The 21,760-nt window shown below is 31.7% G+C and overlaps 2 protein-coding genes across 2 annotated transcripts in view; both read left to right on the top strand.

Annotated features, from left to right (window-relative positions):
* LOTGIDRAFT_166972 (hypothetical protein) overlaps positions 1–3,866 on the top strand; it is a gene marked incomplete at both ends in the record, with an annotated part of 15,484 nt that extends 11,618 nt beyond the window's left edge. The window contains one exon of the mRNA XM_009064427.1: positions 2,939–3,866. Coding sequence (XP_009062675.1) covers positions 2,939–3,866 — 928 coding nt within the window. The remainder of the gene's footprint in view (positions 1–2,938) is intronic.
* A 7,637-nt stretch (positions 3,867–11,503) lies between these two features.
* LOTGIDRAFT_194867 (hypothetical protein) lies at positions 11,504–19,866 on the top strand. Its single transcript, XM_009064426.1, has 11 exons — positions 11,504–11,770; positions 12,996–13,029; positions 13,327–13,413; positions 13,853–13,920; positions 14,307–14,378; positions 14,712–14,780; positions 14,953–15,055; positions 15,568–15,660; positions 16,568–16,714; positions 17,070–17,152; positions 17,593–19,866. Exons 1-11 carry the CDS (start codon positions 11,658–11,660, stop codon positions 17,696–17,698), a joined length of 975 nt encoding a protein of 324 aa, XP_009062674.1. The 5' UTR covers positions 11,504–11,657; the 3' UTR covers positions 17,699–19,866.
* The last annotated feature ends 1,894 nt before the right edge of the window (positions 19,867–21,760 follow it).

Below are 21,760 nucleotides of genomic sequence, written 5' to 3'. Positions count from 1 at the left end.
TTTAAAACTTTACGAAATGTTTTTAATATTTTTGGAGTTTAAAAATTAACAGCTGTGTTTCTTTAGTTAAAACTTTCAAAAAAGTTAATGCGTTTTTACTACGTCAAGGGCAATAACTCTGAAACCGTCCGTCCGATTATAACTAATTTCGAACTTGACTGAGATCTGATCAATACATACATGCATACCAAGTTTCATCAAGATCAGATAAAAACTAGTCTCTATAGTGCCTACAAGCCAAATTTGACACGTTTTTACCAATCAAGGGCAACAACTCTGAAACCGTCCATCCGATTATTACTAATTTCGAACTTGACCGAGATCTCATCAATACATACATGCATACCAAGTTTCATCAAGATAAGATAACAACTATAGCCTCTACCGCGCCTACAAGGCAAATTTGACTTATTTTTTCTAAGTCAAGGGGAACACTTCATTCGATTATTTTCAATTCCGAACTCGACCGTGATCTCATCAATATATACATGCAACAAATATATCAAGTTTCATCAAGATCTGATAAAAACTGTGGCCTCTATTGTGCCTACAAGAAATGTGGATGGGCCGACGGACAGGGGCGTATAAAAACTGTTCTTCGAAAATCTGTCAAATTTGAACTTGTTGAAGATGTTACCTGACCACACTCAGTTTCAAAAAAATGCTTCTATTGTTTCAACCTGTTCGGATTTGATTATCTAATCAAAGATTATATCATAATCAAATCTATTGTGCTCACCCAACAAATTTTGACGGATTTAACCAGGTCAAGAGCAATAACTCTAAAACTGTTCGTCAAAATGCTACTTCAGTGGCTCAGTAATAATAGCCTAATACTACCAGTGTCCCAGTAATTAAAGCTTAGTACTACCAGTGGCCCAGTATTTATAGCCTAGTACTACCAGTGGCCCAGTAAAAATAGCCTTATATTACTACCAGTGGCCCAGTAATTATAGCCTAGTACTACCACTGGCCCAGTAAAAATAGCCTAGTACTACCACTGGCCCAGTAAAAACAGCCTAGTACTACCACTGGCCCAGTAAAACAGCCTAGTACTACCACTGGCCCGGTATAAATAGTCTAGTACTACCACTGACCCAGTAAAAACAGCCTAGTACTACCACTGGCCCAGTAAAAACAGCCTAGTACTACCACTGACCCGGTAAAAATAGTCTAGTACTACCACTGGCCCAGTAAAAACAGCCTAGTACTACCACTGGCCCAGTAAAACAGCCTAGTACTACCACTGGCCCGGTATAAATAGTCTAGTACTACCACTGACCCAGTAAAAACAGCCTAGTACTACCACTGGCCCAGTAAAACAGCCTAGTACTACCACTGACCCGGTAAAAATAGTCTAGTACTACCACTGGCCCAGTAAAAACAGCCTAGTACTACCACTGGCTCAGTAAAAACAGCCTAGTACTACCACTGGCCCAGTAAAAACCGCCTAGTACTACCACTAGCCCAGTAAAAATAGCCTAGTACTACCACTGGCCCGGTAAAAATAGCCTAGTACTACCACTGGCCCGGTAAAAATAGCCTAGTACTACCACTGGCCCAGTAAAAATAGCTGTCATCATAATCATGACCTTCAAATATATTTGACATGTATTTGGAGAAATGTTTTGCAAGATTTGTTATTGGACATTTGTATTTGGACATTTGTTGGCTGAGTTTTCTGTTTGAAGAAATGCACTTGAAGATATGTTGAAATTTTTATTAAATTGATATAGTTGAAGATATTTTTGGCAAGTTTTACCACATAAATCGATGAGAAAGCCAGTGATTCTCGAACAATGATAATTTTAAGCGTAAATTTTGATTTCCTTATACAAATGTCGATTAAAATGACAAATATTGAATTTAGCATACAAATAAAGAGACAATAATTTACAATTAAGAAGAACATTCACATTTGGCTTGTGCTCACTCTACAGGCAACAATATTTATGAATTTTTTTTTATTTTGTGGGTCAAAGTCATTATATACATGATCCCTATCTATTTTCGTGATGGTCTGATAATTTTTCACTTAAATTTCATGTCTGACTTATTGAATGACAAATGTTGAATTAAGCACACAAAATAAGAGACAATAATTCAAGAATTAAGAAATAGTAACGAAGAACATTTACATTAGGCTTGTGCTCACTCTACGAGCTACAATTCTTTACAGATTCTTCTGGTTTTATGTTGTAGGTGAATGTCATTATGAAGATGATCCCTATTTATTTTCGTGATGATCTGATAATTTTTGATCGAAATGTCGTTTCACTCTATTAGCTATATAGTGCAACTTTTGGTCAAAGCTCTTTATGGATTCTTTTAATGTTTAATGATGTGATCCAATTAAGTTGGCTTAAAACTCTCTATAGACTAAACACGAGCCACATATGTCACCTTGCTTTGCTAGAATATCTTTATCATAAATAAGGATATTTAGCGCACTGATTTGCACAGATATATTACAACACTTCCATTCCGTTTAAACTAAGCAATATAAGACGTAGTAAAGAGTTATATAAGGCAACGGTGAAGCAAAATGAATGAATCGGAATCTTTTAAATAGTCTTGTGATATATAATAGTTACGAATTCTCTTGCGGGAGATGCGTCATTTCTGGTTAACTCTCTCTGAATTGCAGGAACAACAGACATTGGACAAAGAATGGGAATGTCCCAAATAGAAGTCGAAGGTATCCCAAATATAGTAATGGTGCTACCCATTCTTGGCCTTTGACAGCACTATAATTGTTAGCCTTTGTTAGCTGCTGCGATCAGTGGATTATTACTAACGTGTTATTCTTTGTTAGCTGTTGGTAGATAACATGTACCTCTGGAGGCGGAAAGCTATTAATAACTTTTTGATAAGATAAGCTAACAATAAGTGAATCGTGTGGTGCAATGTATTATTATTAAATGTTTTATTTTTTCAGATATAAAGGAGGATTTATAAGATGTAATTTGACCAAAACAGAAAAACCAAAAGCAATCTCCATTGTTCTACATTCCCAAATCAAAAAGAACAGAAATTTTACGCCAAAAATTAAACTAACAGTTCAATATCCGTCAAAATTTTTGAGAAATTTTACACGTTGTGTTCCAGCTTTTTATAATTTCACAGATCAAAATGCCTTGATACAAATGTTAGAGAGTGACTTAATGTTTGGGATGAATCATTTTATAATGTATAATTATACTGGAATGACACCTAAAATACAACAAATTCTCAAATCATATCAAGATGAAGGTGTTCTCACACTGCTCCAGTGGAATTTACCTGTGCTTAAAAAAGATATTCATTATTTTGGACAAATGTCTAATATGCATGAATGCATTTTGCGCAATATGTACGTTTCTAAGTATGTATTTATAGCCGATGTAGACGAAATCGTTGTAAGTGATATGTTTTCTTCATGGCAATCAATGACTTCCTCTATCCTTAGTAAACATCCTAATTGTGGCGCCATATCGTTTAGAAATGCTTTCTTCCCAATTATCTTCAAAGATGGTGCAGTAGATTTCCCTGGTAAAACAATTGCTCGAAAGATGGGTTTAACATTTTTGTTGAAAACCACTCGTACCAAACTGCATACTATAGGAGATCGTTCCAAACTGTTAGTTCGACCAGAAACAATACACCAGATGGGGATACATGGTGTCCAGAAGTTTTTAAATTCCAAAATGACAACATGTCCTGTGAACAATCCCAAGGATGCTTTGCTTCATCATTACAGATTCAAGAAGGCATCGGATATGCGGTCTCCATATACTGATGATCACACGTTCCAAAAATACAGTAATGAACTAATTTCAAGAGTTCAAAAAAGATTTCAGAAGATTAAAACTACATCTGTAACTTAAGATGTTGTTATATTCCAATTTTTATTTAAACAACAAATCATAAATATGTCGACAGAGAAATTTATTAATGATAACGGCCCAATAACAATGGTCTATTATTATTAGTGGTCCAGTAAAATAGCCTAGTAGTCCAACTACCCATTGTCCAGTTACAATAGCCTAGTGCTTCCATTGTTTCAGTTACATAGCCTAGTACTACCTGCGGTCTAGTTACAATAGCCTAGCACTTCCAGTGTTCAAGTTAGAAAGCCTAGTACTACTTGCGGTATAACAGTGTCAATAGCCAGGTACTTTCAGTGGCCCAGTACCAATAGCCAAGTCTCGTTCTTTTTTGGGAAAAACCTTTAATGTGGTACTGATCTTTTTTATTCGTTTAGACATGTTCTTCTACTTACATCGTGTGTTCATTTTTTTCAAGTACTATGAAATCTTGAGTTTTTATTTTTTTATTACAAAATTCCAGTAAAAATATAAACACAATTGTATGTAAATTAATTCATTTGTCTTATCCAAAATGTGTAAGATAAGTGATAGTCCTTAAGTCCATGTTTGATCTGGGCCTGCACATGTATTTTTATTATTATGGCTTGCACCTATTCTAATTGCATTTGTCTTAGATATGTTTTGCCTTTTTGTAGCAATTTATAAGTTCAGTCTCGGACAATATTAGTATCAGCTGCATATTGTATAATTTTACACCAAATGCCAAATTTAAGTTCTTAACAGGACCCCCAATATTTCCACGCAATGTCGAACGATATAAGGGCGGAGTTTGTCCCCCAGTCTACAGCCACGTTCGATCGTAAAAAAAATTGGTTAACTAATTATTTTGACCAACACAAGGCATAGCTTTATAATTTGATCTTTTATTGCACTGATAATTTTTTAAAAATTCTATATATGGCCTTAAATATATAAAAACCCCTATTACAAAGAATCAAGCGCTTTCAAATAATCTACAGCCAATATAGTGCCCTCTAAATTATTATAAATTTTACAACATAGTCTACACTGTACAAAAAGTCCGTTTTTTACAGAAATTTACTTTGTATTTTCTGTTGATATACGTAAATTCTTGCTGATATACATACTTTTCTGTTGACTTAAGGGCTCATACATTGACAGAATGTTAGTTCCGCAGTAACGAAATATGTTATTTTACGTAAAATAATCTTGGTCGTTGTGTCATTTAATAACAATTACGTTATTTGTCAGTAAATTTCCGTAAATTTTGTGTTATTATCATGTATGGCCAAACTTGTTTGTAAATAAGCGAAAGTATGCGTGGGCATACTATTTTTTTTGACAGGAACGTTATTATGTTTCCTTACGGAAAATAATAACAGGATCGCTGTTAATTTACGGAAAATATGATTTTGATCTGTAATTTGAATCACAATAAATCGTCAACCGTAATTTGGTCACAAAATATTCGTCCACGGTTATATTTTGTTCACAGTAGGTAGGCTATTCGTACGAGGTAAATTGGTCCAACCCACACCCATCACCATGCAGAAAATCAGCAATAACAATTAATGGAAAGTGCATGACAGGTTCAAAATTGGGTCCGCGAACTCTGGAAATCTTTTATACGCATACAAATCACACAGGATGATGCCGTGTATAGACCTTATTCACGCGTCGGATATAAATAATTATATGATACTAATTGAATCCAGAACCAGACTCATTACGCAAACCTTGGAAAACCTCCTACTCAAAACCCACTTCCTCGAAACTAATCATATTTTACATCATTAGATTTGGAATTAATGAAGGAATTTGACTTTCGAGAAGGTGGTCAGTGTTACGTGACAATTTCTTGCTCAGTCAAACACACTTAGGGATCAAATTTGATGTAGAATTTTCCTTTTTTCCTATTAAATACAGTTATTTATTGTAAAAAAAAAATTATTTGGTTCTACCACCTGATAGTAACGACAACTTTCACCACTCGGAAGTTTATACTACAATTAGTCGTAAACTTATTATAATTTTGACCTTACGATTTTTTGAGAAACGCCATTTTTACGATCAAATCAACACTTGCGACCCACGACTGATCATAAGATTTTTTGAGAAGCGGAGCCCTGGAAACCTTTTGCTTTGTAAGAGTAATTAAAAATAAAGACATGTATAATTTTGATCAATTTATGACGAACTGGATAATTTGAGAAATTCTACTAACGATATTGGATGTTCACACAATTTCAAAAGGGGATAATATTTTCAACAACGATACTCTACTAGACCTACTGTATTGAAACGTCGTCTGCAATATGTTACCCCACGAACACCTGGCTGGATGTGACGCTAGTTGTAGAATGTGTCTATGAAATAAATCAAAGGAATGACATGGCAGGCATGTGTTCTCATCATTGGCAGATGCCATAATATGGCATATATATTATAAACATTGGATTTGACTGGTGGCTCATCCTCATTAACTTTAGAAAGCCAAAGTATTTCCATACTTTGGATTTTGTTTTGTCCCCTGGATGCATGGGCGCAGATCCTATGTCCCCCGCCCCCACAAATAGTCAAGCTTGGTTGAGTAGAATGTTTGTAATGGACGTAAAACATACACAATTTGGAATCCGAGAACATCAAACAATTTATGGTCGAGAGACAGGAAGACCATTCGTTCGTTTTGGGACCCATCTCCACTCACAGAAGTGTCGTTACAAATGGGGACAGGTAGCGAATTTTATCGTTCGCATATTTTCGTCGATCATATCAAGTGATCAGTACAAATGGAGGACCGCCACTGCGAGGACTTGCCTTGACATTTGATTGGTTGAAAGGCCTCGGCCGCCCTATAGATCACCTAGGTGGAAATTGAAGTTTTTAATTCAAAATTAATTTTCTCCTAGGTCGTGGGCACCCGTTCGATGACTGGAAAATTCAGTAACATGCAAGAAGGTGCCCTTCTTTCTATAATATTTCTGAGAGTTACAAAGAATAAAGATACGGTGTCACCAGCTCATCTGAAACGTTCTCATGCCGCTATACTCTGCAATCGAATTCATACCTACGGTCCGACCCCTTTGGAATTAATCCTGCGTATGCCACTGAACTTGATTTTATGCAAGAGATTGTTTTTATACGACCACATTTTCAGTTGTATGTATAATTAAAGGTGTAGTTAACATCATTTGCTCTGATTATTTTAAATGCACAAATAATATCAATAAACAAATAAAGTAAAAAAGTTTTGTCATTTTACAGAAAACAGATTTATTACCAGAATATACTTTTTAAAATTCTTTATTTCAGTGTATATTAAATCAATAAAAAAGATAGCTTGCCAGGCAAGGTAATATACGCCCACTTTGACAAATATTTAGCAGTATGAAACCACCAGTATGAAATATTCAACCTTCAGTCATACACTTCTTCTGAACTCTTTAGGGCGATACTGAATAATATTGAGTATGAGATATTGCCCTTGTTCTTGAAAACGTGTACAATTTTTAGCTCGTGAAAACTCTAGAAGGCAAATATTCAATCTTCAGCGCGAGACTGAATAATAAAACCAAGTTTTGTCAAAATCCAATATTTAGTTGAAACCTTTAAAATACCTAGAGAATATTTCTCTACAATTAGGCGTTTATTTTACTCAAATCCGTACAGTAATTTTCTAATAGCTTCCTAAAAGTATAACTAATTTAAAAACTTTACGAAATGTTTTTAAATATTTTTGGAGTTTAAAAATTAACAGCTGTGTTTCTTTAGTTAAAACTTTCAAAAAAGTTAATGCGTTTTTACTACGTCAAGGGCAATAACTCTGAAACCGTCCGTCCGATTATAACTAATTTCGAACTTGACTGAGATCTGATCAATACATACATGCATACCAAGTTTCATCAAGATCAGATAAAAACTAGTCTCTATAGTGCCTACAAGCCAAATTTGACACGTTTTTACCAATCAAGGGCAACAACTCTGAAACCGTCCATCCGATTATTACTAATTTCGAACTTGACCGAGATCTCATCAATACATACATGCATACCAAGTTTCATCAAGATAAGATAACAACTATAGCCTCTACCGCGCCTACAAGGCAAATTTGACTTATTTTTTCTAAGTCAAGGGGAACACTTCATTCGATTATTTTCAATTCCGAACTCGACCGTGATCTCATCAATTATACATGCAACAAATATATCAAGTTTCATCAAGATCTGATAAAAACTGTGGCCTCTATTGTGCCTACAAGAAATGTGGATGGGCCGACGGACAGGGGCGTATAAAAACTGTTCTTCGAAAATCTGTCAAATTTGAACTTGTTGAAGATGTTACCTGACCACACTCAGTTTCAAAAAAATGCTTCTATTGTTTCAACCTGTTCGGATTTGATTATCTAATCAAAGATTATATCATAATCAAATCTATTGTGCTCACCCAACAAATTTTGACGGATTTAACCAGGTCAAGAGCAATAACTCTAAAACTGTTCGTCAAAATAAAATTTGTCCACGATCAAAATAAAAACTGTTATAGTTACTCTTGTGCTCCCAAGAAATATCGGTTGACATGACTGACATTTGCACCTTTTCAATATCAGACGTTTGTGGTTCTTGCAATTCTAAAGATAGCTTGCCAGGCAAAGTAGCATACGCCCACTACTACCAGTGTCAGAATTGACAACAAATTTAGTGGCTTCATGATGAATTTTCGAATAATCTTTAAAATATATATAAGTCAAGGCAAAGCAAGGTCTAATCGACGTAAACACAAGGACTATAACTTTTAAGCCGTTCATCCTATTGTTACCAAACTCGATTGTGATCTCATCGATATATATACATGCATAAGAAGTTTCATCAAGATAAGATAAAAACCGTATTTTCTATCATTTGACGCATTTTCATTAAGTCAATGGAAATAACTCCCAAGCCGTTCATTCGATTGTTACCAACTTTGAACTAGATCTTAGGTTGCTGGTTATTGGGAAATAGTCTACGTGATAGTGGAATATATTCCAGATGCTTGTGAGAGTCCAATAGCAATTTAAGTGTATTGTTGTAATTATACAGTCTTGCATTAATTGTATCACAATTACAAGGTTAAATGCCTAAAGAGTTCAAAGACAAAGAGCTGATCGGTCGAGATAACTTTCTCATCCAAAAATTACAGCTATCCGCTACTTTCTAGAAACTACCTTATTCTCCACATATCAAACACCCTGCCCCGGGGTCACAAAAATTTCTTAAGTACAATTTTTTCTCAAATCATGAAATTTACTCTAGTAAATTTACTGAGTAAAATCGGAGACCACATTCTTAAGTCATATTTCATACCCAACTTAAGTATTTCTTTGAGATAGGTAGAGGGGAGACTTAAGTAAATTTTGAAGAATAAAAATGGCTTTTTTTTACTGCCTTGAACACATAAAGGCAATAAATAAAGATTTTAGGCATTTGAAAATCACTATTGACATTAAGACATTGTGACTTTTTGACACAGCTACAAGAAAATAAAGAATAACACAGTCTACTTGTACAATTGTGGGAATTCAACAAAATAAAAAAAATCAATAGAGAAATCAATTCAAAAAAATAGGAGATAAATGAATGAACAAAAAAAAAAAAAAAAAAAAACAGAAACATTTTTGAAAACTTAATCTATTTCCTAATGAGAACGGTGGGTTAAAATTAGAGCCTATATATATATGTTTATATAGGCTCTGCTAAAATGGAAGCACAAACTCTCTTTCTGATGGCGGTCATGTTCTAATCGGTTTTCTAATCGACGTATTTGTTTCAACTCTCAAATATGATTTGATTATGACATAATCTTTGATTAGATAATCAAATCCGAACAGGTTGAAACAAATACGCTCATAGATATCTTATAATAATAATAGAAGATATCTATGGTTTCGCATCAGTTAAAGGGAGCTAACTGCGACAAATAACCTTTATCGTTTAGACCAAGGCTCTTTAACAATTGAAGGATATGATTACTCTCATCATCAATATCAACCCTTTCTGCAACAGCTTCAAATGGGAGAAACAACCTCTTTAATCATCTCACTGAATCCAGCATTTATCATGAAATAAAACATTGTTTCAATATTTTGAAATGAAAACAAGAGGTCTTTGATAATATTTCCTAGAAAAATAAATAACATCTCTCAACAAATTTATTCCTGTTTATATGGTTCTGGTTTTACATTTGACTCAACCTTTTTTCAATCATCTTATCCTGTTTAATATTAATAATTACACCTACATAATAACTTTGAAGCTATCCCATGTACAAGTAAAATTCCGGAAAAACAAAAAACTGCAATGCCCATAGAATAGAGGCCTAAATATATCATATAATTGTATCGGCACAATGATACGTAACAAGGTATCCGAAGCGTGATGCGACACAATCAGGTGTGACGATATATTTCGTTTTCTATGATTTTTATTTACGTTCGTGTACGAAAATGTACGATAGTCTCGACGGGCGACGGATGTTTACATGGTGGCGTGGGCCGACGGGTCTTAAAGAAACAATTGGAAATACCTGCAAGCTATAGATACAGTGGTGTAACCTATTTTCGTGGATATAAGGATTCAATGTTTCCTCAGATATTCTACAAAATAATTAAAATTTGTTTGCTTCGATTTTCTTTATGAAACCTTCACTTTGACCAATATTTCATGAGCAACCAACTCGGCAACGGCGGCAGAATGCGTCACCTATTTTCGTGTACAATGTTTGATCTATAAATAAGTCTAGAAAAACACGTTGTATGGATACCGGGTGGTATAATTAACTTCTCTTAGTATTTATCTTTGATATCAATTCATTATAACTCTGTGACAGTTCCTTCAAAGACCCACGATTTAAAAAAAAAATAGTGACTGACAAAATAAGATACGTAGCGTAATTTATTGCCAAAAGTCACTGAAACAACATAAGAATATGGTCCACTTTGCGTTCCATAGGAATTTTCTGCTGACATGGAATCCGCTAGTTGATCACGTGACTTCATTCGTTGGACTACATTCTAGCAGACGACACTTGGAATTCCCATTACCTTGGGATGATAAGGAAATTCGGCCGATAAAAAATGGTGACGTTTGGTAATGACTGAAATCCGCCATTTTGTATTTGTCAAAGTATACATAATACATTTTACCTTGCTTGAAACTACTGGATTCAATCTACTAGCTGCTATTGTACAGAAAACCCATGTTTATCAAAACAAACTAATGCGAAGGTCGCGCAAGGTCGCTCATGTAAATTATTAAACATTTCCGGAAATCCACGAATAATAGGTTTCCACGAAATTAGGTTACTTGACTATGTAAAAACACTTACTTCTCAGTCACAAACTAGTTTGTCTGCTAGCTATAGATACAAATTGGCAGCTATGTAAAAACACTTACTTCTCTGTCTGTCTGTCTTTATGCTTACTTGAGATCATAACTTGTCTCCACTAAAAATTAAAGATATAACTGTTGCACCATCACTTGACATACCGGTAATTGTTTTCCTACTTATATTTTGTTAATCAGAAGTGGGCGGTGCTTAAAATTGTTACCTAAAATAGACATGACGCAGAAATTTAAACTGTGAGAGTTATCTTTTCATGAAGACTCGTTCATCAAGAACCTGTTATAAAGGGAGATCATCCCGACATTGACAACTTAAGGAAACTTCGTGGGGAAAACATCTACCCCAAGTTTGTTATCATTCTACAATGGTTAAAATATTTTGTAATTTACATATATTGTTAACTCTAATTATATTTTAGTATTGGGCACTAAAAGTGAGCATCCAAATATGACAACCGTAGATTCTGTGCCAGTTCTATGGCGTGTACTTTCTGCACTTTTTTATGGAGTGGCTTCATTTCTGATAACTGTGATAAACAAAGTTGTGCTGACTACTTACAAGTAAGTATCAATTTACTAATATTCCCAATTCAAAATTCATCGATCTTATACTGTCAAACTATGAAATGACAAATATAATGAGCAGTGACTAAGTGAAAGTCTTTGGTTGTCTTTGACTTAATTAGGCTAGGTTAAACTTTAACTTAAAGCGAATATTAATAGGCCTACCAATCAATGAAAGAATTATTATTTAGAAATATTGTCCTTCAGTTTTTGGAGAAATTGTCTGGGACAGAATGTGTTGATCAAATGTAACATTTCCAAACTGTAGCCTTATATTTCTATATAGACTCAAAGGCAAAAGCCAAAAGCATTCAAAGACAAATAATAACATGCAATTGAAAAAGGCTTATCTATTCGTAAAATGTGAGATATTATCAGTTCTGGTCTCATTGTATTCACAGAATATTTTAAATCTTTTTTATCTTTTATCAATAAATCTAAAAATTTGTTGACTAATGGATCTAGTAGGCTAATAGTAAATATGTACCGTAGTAAAAGCTCAGGATAGGCTACAACATTGTATTCCTGCAAAAATGATTAATCTCAAATTTCTGATTAGAATATATAGTTTGCTATACAGTCAATTTGTGGTTCAATAAAAATAATACTGTCTATCTCATTTGGCTGTCATAGATTTTTTTGTTTTATATTTTGAAACAAACTAAAATTTATTAAAGCTTGAATACTAGTTGCAACAGTTGGTATTGATTGAAGATATTCTTAGTCAAATCTGCCAGAATGATATATGATAGATTTATTTTTATTCTTTTAGAATATTAGACTATTTAGATTTTATGAATGGATGACATAAATACTACAATAAATGAAAAGGATGACTACCATAATAGTTTTCGTCCTCCAAGATGTGTCATATTGAATATTTTGACCTAGCAATATTTAAAAATAAAAAATAATGAGTGTATTATAATATGATTGGCTAAAATTGCTCTGTTTCTGCTTCAAGTATTTATGTTATGTGAGCAATAAAAACAATCATTCTCTGGTAAGGTTAACTGGTGCCCTGGACCTGACATGACAAATATATGGGGTTCTCCTTTAAAGTAACACACAATACATTTTAAATGACTTTTTAGTGTAAGGACCTTTAAAAGGCATTCCTAGAGCTAATTCATTGCTTCTATTTGTATAATTACAATTTTGCATTGGATGTCTGTGTGTCCTGTAATTATTATCTTTGACTAGTTATAATCTTTAATTTCAGATTTCCATCCTTTCAATTTCTGGGTTTTGGTCAGGTAAGTTTTAAACATTGAAATTTTTATATTTTTTATTTATAAATTCACACCTGAAATCATCAATGATTTTCAAAATTTACAAATTAGGCTGTTAAGTTTAAAATTTCATCCAGAAATGATCGAATTTGAACTGATACTAAATCTTTGGGAATTTTATTTTTCGCAAATTTGCTCATGCTTACTTGGCATGCGAAAAGACACGGAAGTGTAATTTTGGTACCGTACCTGTCCTAGGATTAAGACAGTTTGTAAAAGATGATAGTAAGTTGTTTTACCTGTTTTAAATTATTATTATAGATGTTGTCTGGTGTAGTTGTGTTATTTATTGTTAAAAACATGGGTATTATTCAGTTCCCTGACTTAAATAAAGATACTATTAAAAAGGTATGATAATATTTATATGATATAATTATGTTCATTTGTACATTTCATTCTACCTTAAGGGAACTATTTTTAAGTTTTAGTTTTTAATCATTTTTGAAACATAAACCTTCTCAGCTTCAGAATTATTGTAAAACATTACTTTTCACAATTCTTTTTCTTGCCGAAACTTAAGTTGTCAAATTATCTGCTCACACCCGCTTCACTCCTGTCTAACTACTTAAAACAAAAAAAAGGGAAACTATGAAATATCTTTATTGATGAGACTGATTTTGATTTTGATTTTTTGGGGTTATTGCTCTTGATTAAAAACCTGTCAAATCAGCTCAGATCACTAATGATACAAGAGATACTATACGCCTCCCTGAATAACACAAAGAAGCCAGAAAGTCTCTTTTAAAACCCATTAACAAGTTGTGACTTTATATTTTGTATATTTTAGGTATGGCCTTTACCTTTAATGTATTTCACAAATTTAGTCACTGGACTTGGAGGAACTAAGAAACTCAAGTAAGAGTCTTTTCATTCTAAGGCATAGTGAGTTTTGGGAAGGTCAATCCTGTCAGAGGTCGAGATTGCCATAGACTTTGCATGTTAAAGATCCCTCGACAGTTGGAAATCGAAAAAGAGCAGACTAGTGTCCTGGCAATGCTCCCTCATTGCACCCTACATGGTGTGCATGTCTTCATTAGCCCTCATGGTGTAGAAAAGTAGGTCGTTTAATTATATTGGAAAGTTAATGAAAATTTCCAAAATCAACTGTTTTAATGAAGATATATCAGAAAAGTTTGCAGTTTTTGATTACTGTTAATTTAAATTAATTATTGATTAAAACATATTAATATTTTATTGATAGTTATTAGTTTTTTATGTTTGATAATTCTCTTTATTTCCAGCCTTCCTATGTTTACTATATTAAGAAGATTTTCTATTTTATTCACAATGATAGCTGAATTTTTTATACTTGGGTAAGTATTGAGATTAGCTTTATAACATCAATTAAGCACAAAAGCACATTTGATTTTCTTGAACATGATAACCACTGTGACTTAGTGAGTTTAACAATGGATTGTTAGTATGGAGATCTTGAGTTGTAGTAAAGAAGTATGATAACCTTTAGATTCCCCTAAAATTGCCTATTCCAAATAAAAACATTCAGATTCACTTATCATAGAACTGGAAGGTATTGTTGTAATTTTGTGACCTTGAACAAATTGAGAATTCATCACTTGATCTTCAGAACTCTCTAAAGTGAAGTAATAGTTCTGGTATATTTTAAACAATATGTTTATTTGTTTTAGTGTGAGAGCACGAGGAGTTGTACAAATATCTGTTTTTTTGATGATATTTGGTGCTCTTGTTGCAGTAGCGTAAGTTCTTATATACAGTCTTTTAATTTTCTTCATCTTTTTACTGATCTTACTTTCATAATATCAATTTGTAAACCTCTGACAGTTTAAAACCAGTGAGAAACTATTATCAGTTCAGTCTTTGTACAGAGTTTCTCCTGATATTAATTGAATTTAATGTATATTTTGATAGAGGTGACCTGACCTTTGATCTAGTTGGTTATATACTGATATTACTAAATGATCTAGCTACTGCTGCTAATGGTGTTTTTACTAAGAAAAAATTAGACGCCAAGGTAATACACTGCACTTATATTATACCAACTGAATATTGCTTATTATACTATATACATGATATATATATGTACAACATATTAACCCTTTGAACACTAAGAGTAATTGAAAAATGACTTTGCTTTTTATAGCGTTTGAGATTTAATTTATGTGGTGTCACATGGTAACAATTGCAAAATTGTGTGGTTGTTAAAGATGTTGCTATTGTTGAAAAGTTTAAAGATATGTATCATATAAGTAAAAGTATGCAATGAGCTTTATCACAAAATGTGTTGTGGTATGGACTGCTTTAGTTATGTGTAGCTACCATTATGTTGCCATCAATTATTAAGTGATTGTGTGATTTATAAAATGTACATCATTTTACCAATAAAAGTTTTCAAGGTAGTGCCTTTTGGGTCATATCTATTAACATCAGAATACATTAATCATTATTATCTGATTTTATTAATCATTAAACTAGATTTTCAATATTTCAGCTGTTACTGGTATCATTGTTTTATCATTATTACAGGATTTAGGGAAATATGGTTTATTATATTATAATTCATTATTTATGGTTTTACCATTATTTATATTGAATTATTTTACTGGGGAAATTGATAAGGTAATTTTTAATATTTTTTTTTGGGTTTATTTGCTTTCTGATATTTTCCAGCGTTAAATTTAAGATGAAAATATTGATTAGCAATTTAACACAAAATTTTAAGTTTTGGTTAATCAAATTAAATTTCTTTCAAAAACAGCATTTTGACAAGGAATAGATTCTCAGACTTATGGAATTTAGGCATGGATTCTAGGCTGCAGATATAACTATTTATTCTACTTGCTGAAACCTTTAATTTGAGCTATCTGTAACACTATGAATTGAAATATGACACATAGTTCATCCAAAATTGAATGAAAACACAGTGATTGTTGAAACTGATGTCACTTCCCAATAATAATATTAACATCCTCACATGATGATGCAGTAACTTTTACCGTAACTGTCCCAAATGTCAATGTCTTTACTTAATAACGACTTGGAAGTGATAACAGCCTAAGCTTTCCTGGTTGGCTTTTGTTGAATTATAAGGATAACCTTTTGTAGGATTTGACTAGTGGAAATTCAGCTCTATCAACTAATAAAACAAATATCTAGATGAATATATCACTTAAAACTGTTGATTTTTATACGACCCACATCTCTCTATGTGGATGTATTTTTGTCGGCACCCCTGTCCGTCATCCGTCAACATTTGCTTGTAAACGCTCTAAAAAGATTTTTTGATGGAATAAAATGAAATTTGGTATGTGTATATCATAAAACGAAAATCAAGTTTGAATTTGAGCTATTTTCGACTGTTAGAAGCAGAGTTATTGCCCTTGCCCCAAAATCTTGAATATGCTATTACTCTCTTAGTTTTCAACCGATTTTGATGAAACTTAAATTGGATGTTTCGTTTTTACCATTTGCATGCATTGGTGGGCATATATGGCTGTGGTCCACTATCTTTTTATTTGAATTTCAGACTATGGTATATGATAATTGGTTAAATCCTATGTTTTTAACATGTTTTATTACCTCCTGTATGATGGGCTTTGTTTTAAATTTTTCTATTATTTTATGTACTGCCTATAATTCTGCCTTGACAACGACTATTGTGGGTGTTTTAAAAGTAAGTTATGACATTTATAGTAAACATTGCTGGAGATATATAGAGACAATTTTAGGCTTATGACAATATATGATCTTTATGATGGATAAAAGTACTATCAAATACACAACATGAAACACTACTCAATGAAATAATCAATATTTTAATAGAAAACACTTAGGGAAGAAATTTTAATGTTTCCCATAATTTTATTTCTTAGACCCATGACATCAACCTGTTTTCATGTGTTCTCAGGCATTTTCGAAAAAACTAAGCAAATTGATATATGCAAATTATTGCAGGCAGAAGCTAAATTTTCAATACTAATTATGACTTGGAATGTAATTCTAATATATTTTTTTATTTCAATTTTCAGAATTTACTTGTTACATATTTAGGAATGTTTTTGGGTGGAGATTATTTATTTTCTTGGCTGAATTTCACAGGGTTAAATATCAGGTAAATAAGTTTAGATCAACTTTCAATAAATAAAATAATTTACTCTGAGGTTTTGATTAGATTTTTGGTAAAAATATGAATGTATTATATAAATATAAACATTAAACATCATTGACTATGTGGACTTTCAGAGTTTTCAAATCCAGTGGTAAGCATTTTGTACCTTTCTGCTGACTTCCTCCACAGTACAATAATGTAACTTTATGTTCCATGCGATAACTTCAGACTCTAAATTGATTGTTTGATTCCTGTATTGAGCAAGCATTTGTTAAAGGAATACCTAGATGAAAAGCCCAGTAAGTTAAGAAAGGAGATATATAGAAATCAGTTGTAAATAAACTGAGTGAGAATAAAATTTCACTATACAAGTAGGGAAGATATTGTGTATGTATCGGTTGAAATGTTGATTCTAATTTTACCAATGATTTATTTTATTTCAGTGTATTTGGAAGTTTATTATATACATATGTTACTTTTAAAACCAAACAACCGTCCAAAAGCAATGAAAAAAGTGAACCAGAAGAAAAAACATCAGAAACTGTATAATGCATTTCATAACTATTTCATTGTTTGTTATTGTTTGTTATAAGCCATGTATACATATACTTGCAAGTATAAAGCCACATATGCATTTATTGTCTCTTGGAGTTTAGTGGTGTAACTATATTCATGCATATAAGGATTCAACACCAAATTTCGTCAAAATTAAAAAAAAAAAAATTTCTGTCTTAGATGTTTCTTCAGATATTCTATAAAAAATTGAATTGGTTTGTTTCGATTTTCTTTATGAATTTCTCACCTTGACCCATATTTCATGTAACCAAGCAAAATCCATCCCTTATTTTTGTTTACAATGTTTGATCTATAAATAAGTCAAGAAAAACGTGTTTTGATACCCAGTGGTATATTTCTTTAATGTCAAGTTATTATAACTAATGACAAATCTTTCAAAGAACAATGATTTAAAAAAAAATAGTGACTGACAAAATAAGAAAATAAAACGTTCATTGAAACAACATAATATGGTCCACATTGAGTTCCATAGAATTTTTCTGCTGACATGGAATTCGTTAGGTTGTTCACTGGAATATGTTCTAGCAGACAACAGTTTGGGATTATAAGGAAATTTGGTTGATAAACAATTGTGACATTTTGTATATGTTTCAAATAGATAATAAATTTGACATTGCTTTAATACAATTGGAAAAATTCTGCAGGTTGACGTTGTAGAGAAAACTCATGTTTATCAAAACATGCAAATGTGAATTATTAATCATTTCTGAAGATTCATGAAATTAGGTTACTTGACTGTATATGTAAGTATGTAGATACATAATATGCTCCACATAGACAAATTCACCATATCTTTTAGCAACTGATTCTTTATATTTTCATATATCATGATATAACCTTATTCCATAATAGTATATTTACCTTTTGAGGTATTTATTCCTGCGAACAAGTTTATTAGCTTAGGCATTGCCAATTGGATTTAATTATGGATTTATTTAGTGGATGCAATAAATGTTACTCTTATCAAAACTTAATAGTCTTCTTAGATGTATCATTTTAGCTCTGAGTCAAAGAGTTTTTTTTCATTGCTCTCTATGAATTTCAGAGTAATTCATAGATTATGGAGAATGACCTTACAAAATATATCTATAAATCTATTTAGTATCTAAAGAGAAATTATGGGTTCGGAAACTAAGTCATTGTTGCTTTTCCCAAGCTGAAATTATGTAAAAGATATATTAGATTAGAATAGTTGAATAGGAAATACATAATGCATAGAATACAGAGCATTGTCTTACAAAAATTAAAATTCATGGCATGTGTATTTTTACTCTTGCAAGTTCATGATATTGGATCCTATTTTTCACACATTAAATAAATACACATTTGGAAAACCCATTTGTTTACCGTAAATATTAGAAATCCAATTAATTAGTAAATATATACACTTCACATTTATTTATCTATCTATTTATTTCTAAATTTTTTCATATAAAATACACTTAAAGATACAACTGTACACATATATACATATGTCTTCCACTTGTAACTCCTTTGAAGAATGTTCTAATTTCTCTACCAATATTTTGATAGTCAGTCATGTAGAATACATTTATATACTAAGACAGTAAAAACTATGTGCTATTACTATTTTAGTTTATTTTAAGTTTCTTGTCTTATTCTATGAGATATTTTATATTCATGTTTTATGATTTTATCTATGTTGTTAATCTTGGGTTGTGTTTATAATTGGTGGCACAAATTTCTTAGTGGTCTATATAAATAAACTGGCATATATCAATAGTTTTAGATTTTTGATTGAAGACTCTTAAAATGGATCTAAAAAGGTTTTTAAACTGTCCAGATGTCAAATTGTGAAATACTTTTAGGATTCATGAACAGCACTTTACTGCTTTTAATTCAACCAAATGTGGATTTGGAAAGTTATACAGTCAATTGATAAGATAGAGAGACATTAATTAATGCATTACTAGTTTAAGTATTATTTTTATATGAAAGGTGTATTGTTTAGTCCCATATATTGCTACCTAAGAAGCAAATTTCAAATCTCACTCTTTACAGTTGATATATATTAATTTTATTATTTTAATTGTTTAATTTTGATCATATTATTTGTTAGATCACAATAGAGTGAAAGGAGAAAAATAAAAGTTTTGGGGGTTATTAAAAAGTTTTTTAATATGCGTGTGATTTTGTTCTGGTTTGTAGAACTAACAGTGACTAGGATTTTTTTTCTGACTTCAGGCTTATCAGGAATACGGATAGCTCCAATTTGCACCATTCCAATTTTTAGTCTAATTCCACTACCACTACAAAGGTTTTTATGATGTAGCTATTGTAAATGCCTTTTAGATATGATTAGCAACTTTTGCAATAGTAATATCAAATACATAAGCATTCTATAATACGCTATTGATCTGAAGGAAAATTGGAATGATGCAAATTTGCATGGATATCAGCTGGTTTTTGAGAAAAACCTCAAAGCATTCAGGTACTGTCTGGAATGAATACAGTCAACTTTTTGATTCCTGAAATCAGAGACAGAATTCAAAATGATACCAGAGTAATTGTCCACAAACGACTAATATTATACATTTCTGAGATTAATGTATATTTGCCCTTCAATATCAGATCAATAACAAAACTAAATTAACTAATTATTTTTAATTGCACATTTTTCATAACAAGATGATAGTTCTATATGATGTGGAACAATATTATAGATATTACATATTCTAAATAATTATTGTTATTAAATATCAAATTTTGGAAACAAAGTAGATAAGAAAAAACAGTTAAAAGATGTAGCCTACCTGCCCGTTCAGCATTTCAATTCAGAAAAATTTCACTCTGATACAAAGTGACCTAATTGGAAATATAGAAACATAGGCCTTATTCTCAAAAACTGAACTTGATTTTAGCGTTCCATTTATCTTATTGGTCAATCACTTAAATTGATTTTAAATTTTTGAGTTTTATTATCCAATCAGATTACTGTATTCTTCAGAATTATATCCAAGTTAAGTTTATAAGAATAAGGCCCTGGCTAATTAACAGAAATTAAATAAATCATGTGTATATATACATATGGAGTAATAATTACAATCAACTTCATACATGTTTTGCCAGTTATCTTAGTTATAGTCATCTTCACAATGTCAAGCTATTACAAACTGCATCTAATACCATGACTGCAATAACCAACTTTCTTGTGTCCCAAAGTTTGTAAGCGTAGCAATTTGAATGGATTATACACTACTGAATATAACCAGTCATAGCCCTCGATTACTTGCACTTCCAAATTGTAATTAAAATCCATTCAAATTGCTGCATTTACCAACTATCAAAAAATTTGCTATTGTAGTCAAGGTATAAGATGCAGTTCGTAATAACATTACTTTGTGAGGGTGATCCAGGTAAAAATTTAGTAAGTAACATAAAGTATTTTTTATAGTTTAAAATAAAGATGCACAATAAGTTAAACTTAGATAAATCCAATATTCAAACTATATTTTTGAATCAGTTTAATTTGTATTTGTCAATGATAAATCTTACTTCTTGCTGGTATAAATTTAAAATTTGATTCGAAAAGGAATTATGTTTCCTGATAATTTCTCAGAATGTTATCATTGGTTAGGAAAATTATATTTAGTCATTACACAACTTTTAAACTACCAGTACAGATTTACTTGAACTACAGGTTTTGCAATTTTGTTTAGAGCCTGTGCACTGGGTCTGGGCAAAAGAAGAATGTGAAAATTAAGTCAAAAGGTCATATGTATCAGAAGACTCCATTTAGGCCTTACAGAGTACTTTTGCCACTGGACAGTTAAAATGGAATACATATAGGTGCAATGAAACTAAAAATCTAGAACTAAATAATACCGAAATATAACTACAATTTTTCTCTTTAAAAAAACTAAGATATTCTTGTTTATTGATAAATAAAGCACTAATAAGAAATGATTAACTATCATAATGAATTACTATATACAGTGATTTCTGATTAATGACTGGATTTTAATAATACAATTACCGGTAAACTTCTTTTATCATAAAAATATAATGGCAAGC

Source organism: Lottia gigantea (assembly GCF_000327385.1).
Source record: "Lottia gigantea unplaced genomic scaffold LOTGIsca_62, whole genome shotgun sequence".
NCBI classification, from domain to species: Eukaryota; Metazoa; Mollusca; class Gastropoda; family Lottiidae; genus Lottia; species Lottia gigantea.
Note: the sequence above shows the minus strand (reverse complement) of the source record. Positions and strands in the feature narration are given on the sequence as shown.

Excerpts from the sequence above, each read along its gene's own strand:
- LOTGIDRAFT_194867 (XM_009064426.1), top strand. The coding sequence starts at position 11,658 with ATGACAACCGTAGATTCTGTGCCAGTTCTATGGCGTGTACTTTCTGCA. Across the intron at positions 14,781-14,952 it reads GGTGCTCTTGTTGCAGTAGC|AGGTGACCTGACCTTTGATC; the intron begins GTAAGTTCTTAT and ends ATATTTTGATAG. Across the intron at positions 15,056-15,567 it reads AGAAAAAATTAGACGCCAAG|GATTTAGGGAAATATGGTTT; the intron begins GTAATACACTGC and ends TCATTATTACAG.